The sequence below is a fragment of the Nerophis lumbriciformis genome, linkage group LG07, assembly GCF_033978685.3.
Source record: "Nerophis lumbriciformis linkage group LG07, RoL_Nlum_v2.1, whole genome shotgun sequence".
Classification (NCBI taxonomy): Eukaryota; Metazoa; Chordata; class Actinopteri; order Syngnathiformes; family Syngnathidae; genus Nerophis; species Nerophis lumbriciformis.
Genome location: NC_084554.2, coordinates 29,410,397 through 29,420,000, shown reverse-complemented (window position 1 = coordinate 29,420,000; position 9,604 = coordinate 29,410,397). Strand labels below are relative to the sequence as shown.

Here is a 9,604-nt window from a genome sequence, read left to right as displayed (position 1 = left end):
GTTCATTACTTGGTTTTAAGAATTCCATGTGCTCAAAATAATCTAAATATATTTCGCCATCTAGTGGTGGCATCTTAAAACTACACACAAAAAAACCCAGCTGCTACCTCAAACGCTTAACGGTATATTTTGTATGCATAAAAATGTATTAAATAAAAGATATGGATGTCTGAAGGCTAGTACACACAAACATTTTCTAAATCTTATAGATTTTGTATTTGTTATAGACCCCACCGGTTAAAGGGGAACTGCACTTTTGTAGGAATTGTGCCTATCATTCACAATCCTTTGTAAGACAAGAAAATATGTTCTTTTTTATGCATTCTAAATAGTAAATAAACACAGTCAAAAGTCTGCTTCCAATGGGGCTTATGGGAGTCGCTCTATTCTACCTCTAAAAGCCTTTCAAAACACCCAAACACCTCCATTAAGGTTTTATATACATGCTGTATATAAATATGTATGTAATGTAGTAACAGACACAATATCATTTAATATTTACGTATTTTGATCATTTTAAGCATCCACAGCGCATTCATTTAAAAAAACGCATCACAACGTTTTTTTTTTTTTTACTACATCACTGATTATTACTCACTGCAGACTTTATGACAGCCAACAAACACAATAAAACATCACTTACTGTACAATGTCAGCTGTCATTAGGATGCCGACTGATAGAATCTTGTTGTAATTATGTTTAGATGAAGAATGACTCACAATACTCGCAAAGAAAAGTGGGCTGGAACCAACTGTTTTCTCGGGTTGTTCTCGCCACTGCCGGATCTAAATTGGCTGTCAAGGTGTACCAACATGTCGAATACATCCTCGTCCTACGATCCAGGTCAAAGCCATGATTTATGATCTACAATAAACGTTCACTAGCAAGGAAACAAGAAAGCAGCTTACTACTCAATGATGTAAATATAGGCACACAAGCTTGTGATCACAGGGCCACTATAAATACTTATTCTGCGTTAGCGCTTATAATAACAATATTACTAATACTTGGTTAATATTCAAGTCCATCCATTTTCTACCGCTTATTCCCTTTGGGGTCGAGTCACAAAATGTAAATGGAGTGTTAGCAGTTTTTTCTGTTTTTTTTTTATTGGGTTTTATAGGCGGATTGGGGACCTCCCATTGGCTCCGCTCTAAGCGGATTTATTTCCGTTTATTTCCGAGTTAGAATGCATTAAAACAAAATATATCCGTTCCAATTGTCTTTCATAATGATTGTAAACGATAGGCAAACTTCCAAAAAAAATGCAGTTTTTCTTTAAGATAAAAAAACAGGCAATGAGCAGTTTTGATATTTATGTGTGTGGTGTGCTGGGATAATAAACACAGCAGACACACACGGAAATTTTGTCGCGACACGCAGCCAGACTTTAGTCCTCCAAGCCTGAAATCTCACGTGAACAAATGTAATCTAAAGGGGTGGGCGTACTGATCTAATTATAAATAGTATCGATGCCAAGGAGCGTATTGGTTTCGGATCAATGCTAGACTGGTGGGAGCGATACTTTTGTTGTAGTTTCGCTGTTATAAGTTTATGCGACTGCAGCGTCTCATCTAGTCTGTCAGCAAAAAGCGTGATTTTTCACAAATTCTGCATGTCATGCGCAGCACGGTGCTGGAGTGGGTAACGCTTGTGCCTCACAGCGAGAAAGTCCTAAGTTCCATTCCCGATTTCAGGGTCTTTCTGTGTGGAGTTTGCAAGTTTTCCTCGTGACTGCGTGGGTTCTCTGCGGGTACTATGGCTTCCTCTTAACTCGGGATAGGTTGAATGGCAACACTAAATTGGCCCTAGTGTGTGAATGTCAGTGTGAATGTTTTTCTGTCTCTGTGTTGGCCCTGCGATGAGGTGGCGACTTGTCCAGGGTGTACTCTGCCCTCCACCGAATGCAGCTCGGATATGCTCCACTATACTGACTTTTTTCTTCTAACAATTGTGTGTAGTACAACTGTAAAGGGATAATTGATATACTATTACCGGTACATGTTTTTGGTTATAAAAAAAATATTTACAGAACACGTTTTTCTATGTTCTAATAATCATTATAAACCAGAAGAAAATTCACAAAAATATTCAATAATTATGACGTTACAAGTTAAAAAGTGTCGGCATTGGTATCAGTTTCGTCGATACTACTACCTGTATCCATACTAAAATTCAGTGTCACCCACCGCTAGTGATCAACAAAATCAAAGACGAAGTTTCATAACAACCAACCATTGTTAAAAGAGTACATAAGAGAGGAGGGTGATCTTGGGAATATTTTTGAAAGAAAAATCCCAATGTATTTTTTAGCTTCCTGATTGGCTACTTTCTGTAACACGTCACAATCCATGCAGCAATGACTAGGGAAGCATATTTTTATTTATTTACGAATGTCGGCCCCAACCTGTTTTGGAGCCAATTATTGGAACACATTCACTCAAGACAAACACAGACCAATTGTCTATGTGTGTGTACCCCGCTTAAATAATATTAATAACAATGTCCTCTCACCTGTTTGGCTGATCAAACTGTACAGGAGGTCGACTTGTAAGCTTATTGTGGGATTGTGGTGTGTTTTGCGTAGAGGGAGGGTCACTCTGAGTTCCTGAAACCCGTCGTATGTCCAGGTACTGTCCATTATCTGTAGGGGGCTGAAGACAGCACTACATTTGCTTAGGTGTGATGTGTGTTATGCCACTATAAATCCTACTCACACCCAAAAAAACTTCAGTCTTACAGTCTTGGAAATTTACGAGGACTTACCGCAGAAGGCGGTTCAGCGGAGGAAGTGATGGTGGTGGAAGAGGATGCGGGATTAGATATATTCTGGGAGTTCCACTCCAGAGGGGCTGTAGCAGTGGAAGAGACTGTCTGCTTTAAGGTTTGAATCTCACTGTGGGTAAAAAGGAGACTCTTAGTTATGACAAAACATTTTTTTCAATGCGGTTACAAATTACTTTGGTATTCTAAACATCATGACGTATTTCCTATCGTGCCGAATGGAACAAGAGGTTAAAAACTGGAATTGATCCAACATTGAGTCGGACACCATCAACCACAAACAAGTTGCAATATAATCCCAAACTGGGGATTCATCCATGTTTAAATTAAATGTTTTTTTAGCCACTACCAGATTGTTGCTATTTTAAGTGTCAACATTAAGGAGACAGCTCTTATCTCAAACCGCTCTTAAGTTGGAGCATACTTAAGTTGAAGTAGCACAGTAAATGCTTGCAAAACTTAATAGTACTTTAATCATCAATTTGCAGAAATCATGAGGGTAAGTAACATGGCTGAAGAGTTAAATAATTCTTGCACAAGTCACAAACCTCTGAAGTTTCTTCATCTGCTCAGCTAGACTCTGCTTCTCATTGTTAAGTAGACTGATTTGGTACTCCATCTCTTGGACGACCTCTGCTTGCTGCTGTAAGAAATGAACACAATGATTACAAATCAAATGTAAAGCTGCATTTTCTTGAAGATAAAAGGTCCCCTATTAAGCAAAATTTACTTTTTAATGATGCTATAACAGCAATGTGTCCTGATAGCCTACAATATGTCAACCCAATGCAAGACAAATCTAGCATCTCCCTCCCTTGCCTGGCCCATGAATAAACCCCTTAATTCACTGATCAAAGAAAACGGCTTTGCTAAGTTTCTTATATTAAACCTTTGTCTACTATTTTCCCTAAACAACACATTAAGGCTTAAAAGCAGTCCTTCTAAAATAGTGTGGCATGCAACTCAACTTAAATCTGCATACATTTCTGTACTAATTTTTGTTTTGTAGGTTAAAGTGTTTTATATATTGTGCTCCTGAGTTAATGGTACTGATCAATTAGCATTATTATTTATTGTTATTTGACATCGGTCAAAAATGTTTATGGTTTGAATAAGGATTATTACTTTTGTATTCCAGGCAAATTGATGTTTTCTTCTTCCGGGTGGTGGGGGGCATAAGAAAAAAATCACAGAGAAACACTGGTATAAAGTGTCTTTTTTCCAATTACTCGATTAATCAAACAAACTAATCAATAGATTACTTGATTACTAAAATAATAGATAGCTGGAACCCTAGCAAGTACACTACTATTGGACATTTTTTGAATTGTGGAAAAATATTAGTCACTTGTGTGCAATAACAAACCTGTTGGGAGAGGTCAGGCTTCTTCGGGTGATCTGTTGCGGCACAGTGCCCAGGGATATTGCCAAAATCAGCTTCAACTGCGACGTCAACCATGTCACTCACTGGAGGAAATGGTGTACCACAATTTCTGTATAGCTGCAGAAGGTCAGGGGGTTTTGGAATGTTGAGGCCGACGTCATCCCACAGTTCAAAATCCTGACAAAAATTGGAACAAAATGATAGACATGTGTTTGGCGAAACTTGTGGATCATCTGCGTTAATAAACAGGAAGAATACAAGAGACACATTCATTATTTTAATATCTTCCAGTAAGTGTATTTTTGTGGTTATGTTTAGTCATATAAATGCATTAAGACTTGTGTAGGGCGTTTACCTGATCGTCATTCTCGTCTGAAAAGGTTATGGATGAGAGCTTATATTCATTTTTTAACAAATATTCATTAACAAGGAAGTTTAAGGCTCTTTTCTCCAGTGGGCGTATCGGCTCCTGAGGCAGAGAGAGAAGAAGCAATTCAACAGTGCGTAGATTTAATACTCCCAGGACTAGGATAAAAACTGTCATTATGATAGGGAACGTTATCACACAAATCTTTACTATTCCAGCACACAAAGATCCCTTACCTGAATTTCAGGGCTTGACTTGTTCTTTCTCTCCTGAGAGGGCACTTCATTCTCTGTGAACCACAAAGAAAAAGAATAAGGCGATGAGTTCAGATGGATGCTGAGCTTTGTTTCCTATTCAGAAAAGGAAAGGAAGTTGTGACGAAGGAGGGCTTCGGTGTAGAAGAAGTTTAAAGTGCGCCACACCTGCTGCCTGAGTCAAGTTGGCGCGCAGAGCCTGAATGGTCTCCTTTGCTTTCCGTAGCTCAAACTCCAGCACTGGACAGAGAGTGACAGCACACACACACACACACATACGCACACGCACACGCACGCACACACACGCACACACACACACGCACACACACGCACGCACACACACACACCCGCACGCACGCACACAGGCGTGCATCCAAACAAAGACAGAGAACAAACAAATAAAACAAAGATGGAAGTGAAAAACACAGCAAAGATATTAAGAGTCTAAAAATAAAACAACACAAAAGAGGTGCATGCAAAACATGGGCCTGAGGAACACATGCAGCACAGGATCCTGGTAAAACGCCAGCATATACCAAACTTAATTTTTTGAAAACTATTGAAAAAAAAAAAAAAGGCAAAGAAAAAGGAGTTTTGTTCTCCAGATCTTATTCTATCAGTCTACATTTTGATACTAGATTTGAATTCCATCAACTTACAAGATAAGCATTTGCGATGTCTTACATAACCACAACAAATTAAGTGTACACTGTGATCAATTTGCATTGAATTACGAGAAGCTAAACTATCATTGAAGGTAGGAAATAGCAAACAAAATCACTTTGGAAAAAAAAAAGAAATAAAAACAAAATTTAAGCCATGCAGCAGGAAAAGGATGTTGCTGTTCTGTGCACTGACAATCTGCAATGTGGTATAACACAACATTAGGTAAGCTTACATTATTTACTATCTCCAAACTGTAGTGCGAGCACCATTTGTGGTACCTGGGGGGTACTAAGGAACACTAGAGATGTATTTTTAAACTAAATTATATACTGTGTAAGTAAAAGCAAGCAAAAAAATTCATGGTGGTAACTGGCAGTAGACATTTTTGTTGCAGTTCCTCTATACAGTGTAACCAGTATATACAGTATTATAGTGGTGCATCGCAAAACAAATTGACCATTGTCACTATTCATATTCGCAGACCATGAGTGCACATGATGCAATCATACAAAATATATATAAAAGGTGAAAAGTGGGTGGGGTAGAAAAACAAAACAAAAGCTTGTCGGGATGGAGTGACGTGTCCAGTATTGCCCACTGGGGTTTGATCAGGAGAAACGCCAGAGACAACCCCGAGTCAGACAGCTGTGGGCAGGCATATTTTGCAAGGGTGTTGGTACAGTATGTCAAGAACGAAGGTGAGAGAATAAAGAGGGGAGTGGTGCCAATTTCGGGACTGCAGCCAGTGAACTGAAAAAAACCCAAACATATCTGCTGCATGGCTTTTACTGAGCTATGTAAAGTGCATTGTGTTTCGTCCATCTAGTTACAGACTTTCTAAATAGCAAACCAAACATTAATTGACTAATCAATCATGCAACATTTGCACCCCGACACACTGCTTCATAGCTAAAAGGGCTTTATGGAGTTCATTGTCAGGTGAGGAGGTGCTTGGTAATAGTCACACTCAGCCGTCACTGTTCTTGCATCCTGGTGACTGGGTTACGTGGGAGTAATGTCACGCTTCAGCGCCAGAAATAACACTCAGCATGAAGATATTGTTCATGTGGTATTCGTTAGTTGAAACTTTGGTGTCAAAATTATTGCGTTTTTCAAAACCTTTGTCGAATTGCAATTGTAAGCAAAATTATTTAACCACTGAAGCATCCAGTTGTGCAATCTTTTTATTAAATCAGGCCTAACTAGTTGCCTCAACAAGAAGTAATTGAAAACATAGTAAAGAAAAAGGCACCATTTATGCTGAATTAAATAAAGGATGGAATTAATGGGCCCGAGTGTGTGAATGTGAGTGAATGCAGCTGAGATAGGCTCCAGCACCCCCCGCGACCCCAAAAGGGACAAACGGTAGAAAATGGATGGATGGATGGGCTTGTGACTAAATTTCCTAGACTGTCCGTCTGGAAATGTTAAAATTTTGGGGAAATCTATCTGTTAATGTTCTAAACTCCTGTTTCCATCTCAGTAGTGTGCAATGGCGTTGATATTTGATGCTCAACTTTCCGGAACTGACATTATATTGTTGTTCTTTGAACTTTTTGGGGGGATTTTGCCTGTCATTCAAAATCCAACAAGAATAAAACAAGAACACATTTGCCTATTGCACCTGCACTCGGGTGGAAGGCAGGGCTGAACAAGTTACCACCTCAAACCGTCACACAGAATATATATATTTGAAGCCAGCAAAGCCAAACATCAGTTTGTGAGGTATTTACATTAATACAAGTTATATTGTTAGTTTACTTTTCTGAGAAACAACATTCTCCTGACAGATATAAAAAATTACCATTGCAGAGGACACTGCTTCCCATAATGTAAAAGTAGAAAGACATTTAACTGTACATTGTTTTACACTTGGATGTTTACATTGTTACTTTAAAGACATCAACTTTAAGTTACACTTTTTACTATTTGCTTTAAACAGTAAATATTCCTGCGCATATATTTGCACTTAGAAATAATTATTTGTCGTGAAAAAATATAATTAGAACATTTCAGCATTATGTTTGTGTCAATTACAGTAAGTGTGTTTATGTTAAACATTTCTGCTACTTCATTTTACACAATATGGCATTTTTTTTTTGGTTATATACCGCAATACTATCGTACCGAGGCCTTAATATCGTGATAATATCGTACCGTGAGATTTTGATACCGTTACATCCCTATTGGTTAATATTTAAGTCAGGAAATTTAAATGGAGTATTGTTGGCAGTTTTTGGATGGTTATTTATTGGGTTTTATGGGCAGAGTAGAAGCTTTGGCGCCGTTGTAAGCAGACTTTTAAGCAGACTTTTATTTACGTGTTAGAATGCAAAAAATAAAAATAAATGGTTGTGTCTTTCATAATGATTGTGAATGACAAGCAAAATTCCAAAAAAAGTACAGTTCCTCTATAAGTCTGCATGGTTAGTAGTGTGGTGGTGTTAAAGGAAAAAACAAACGAGATGCGCCTGTGAAATTGAAACGCGGTTGTCTGCTTAAAATGACCAAAAATATGTAAATAATACGTTATTATGAATGTGCCTGTTACTATATTATAGGGATGTAACGATAAACGGTATAATGATAAACCGCGTTAAAATTCCAGACGGTTAGTAAAACCGTCTAAATATTTTATTACCGAAATTTTTTTTATTTCATAATGCATTTTAGACAACACTGCTTACTTTCTGAGAAGGAATTCACAACAGCGCTGGCGCATTCGCACTAGCGTCGTTTTGCTTGAAAATCATGGCGGACAAACTACACAGACTTTGCTCCGGAGATTTCCCCTCGGAGTAAACACAGTCAAGCGCTTGGTTTAACATAATTTTCCCTTGCTTCTCGACATGCGTTCAAGAGCGCACTGCTGTTTCAGATGGCGACAAGTGTGGACAATATTGGAGACAGACACATTTGTCTCACACTAATAGTATACAGCGAAGGAGAAAAGTTATTTGATGTTGCTTTTATTTTCTCAACACTGCGTCCATCAGCGGCTGTGACAGAGTTAATGACGTGAGGAAACATGCAGCAGACAATGTCGGGAACGTTGCCATAACTTGTTTATAAAGTCTTTAGTTTGTTTACTGGGATGCTCACTCGTCCTTTATTTAACTGCTAACTTTCAGTGATCAAATAACATAAAATACTAGCTAAAAGAATTAAACACAGGGAGTGAAGATTGTGTAATCGACGTGAGAAGTATCACTCCTGTTAATTTTTGTTGGCCAAACGGTTGTACTGAACCACGAGGACGCTTTAGAGAAGAACAAAGCTTGTTTATTAGACTTCATCTTCATTAGCCAAACTGCTTTGAGTTTTATATTGATATCAAAAAGTAAACTCCATGGTTTTTTTTACATTACTTGTGTTTTTTCATGTCATAAAGGTATTACTTTAAAAACCATTCATGTGACACAGCATTTTGTTAATGTTTTATTGTGTATAGTTAAATCCTATACGACATATTTCTGCTCAAACTCTTAATGGATCTGTGCCAATACAGCATGTACATGTACATATAAATGTAGATAACTTAAAAAAAAAAAAAATGATATAAAAAATACCTCCCTCTATCAAAATGTAAAAATAGAGATACATACTGTACATCATGTAATGAGAAAAAGATGACACGTTGATATCATTAATGAACAAAAAAACCCAAAAACTTGTCTTTAGATATATGGATAACGTTTATCTATAGTCTTTTTATTAGACATTACAAATTACATTTTCACGTTCACACCCAAACACTGTTTTACCTAACAATCAGTAATCATGATTTCAATGTCGATAAAGATAATATACATTTTTATTTAGGCCATAATTGGCAGCCCTATTATAAGACTAGATATCATACACGAACACTATTTTATCTTTACGGACAAAAAGTGCAGTTACGTCTTATGGCCATCAGGTGCCATCTTTCAAAATTCTTACATTGGTTTTTATTTTTGAATCTCTGATTTCCATAAAGTGATGTCTTGCACAATTATTTTAGTTATTTATAGGCTCCAGCATCCCCCGCGACCCCAAAGGGACAAGCGGTAGGAAATGGATGGATAGATGTTATTATTTTTCTGCCATAATACTTTGTTTAGAATGCTTGTGTTGCTTTTACATGCACATTAAATTTCTACTTGAGG

The 9,604-nt window shown here is 37.5% G+C and overlaps 1 protein-coding gene across 4 annotated transcripts in view; it reads right to left on the bottom strand.

The window, feature by feature from the left end:
* relch (RAB11 binding and LisH domain, coiled-coil and HEAT repeat containing) overlaps window positions 1-9,604 on the bottom strand; it is a 47,355-nt gene that overhangs the window by 30,255 nt on the left and 7,496 nt on the right. For 3 of the 4 annotated variants that reach the window (XM_061958723.2, XM_061958724.2, XM_061958722.2), the window contains exons 3-9: window positions 4,959-5,030; window positions 4,773-4,825; window positions 4,525-4,638; window positions 4,152-4,346; window positions 3,334-3,428; window positions 2,768-2,897; window positions 2,516-2,655 (exon numbers count right to left, since the gene is read on the bottom strand). In XM_061958723.2, the coding sequence (XP_061814707.1) occupies window positions 2,516-2,655; window positions 2,768-2,897; window positions 3,334-3,428; window positions 4,152-4,346; window positions 4,525-4,638; window positions 4,773-4,825; window positions 4,959-5,030 (799 nt within the window). The remainder of the gene's footprint in view (window positions 1-2,515; window positions 2,656-2,767; window positions 2,898-3,333; window positions 3,429-4,151; window positions 4,347-4,524; window positions 4,639-4,772; window positions 4,826-4,958; window positions 5,031-9,604) is intronic. The other variant, XM_061958726.2, reaches the window with a different exon arrangement.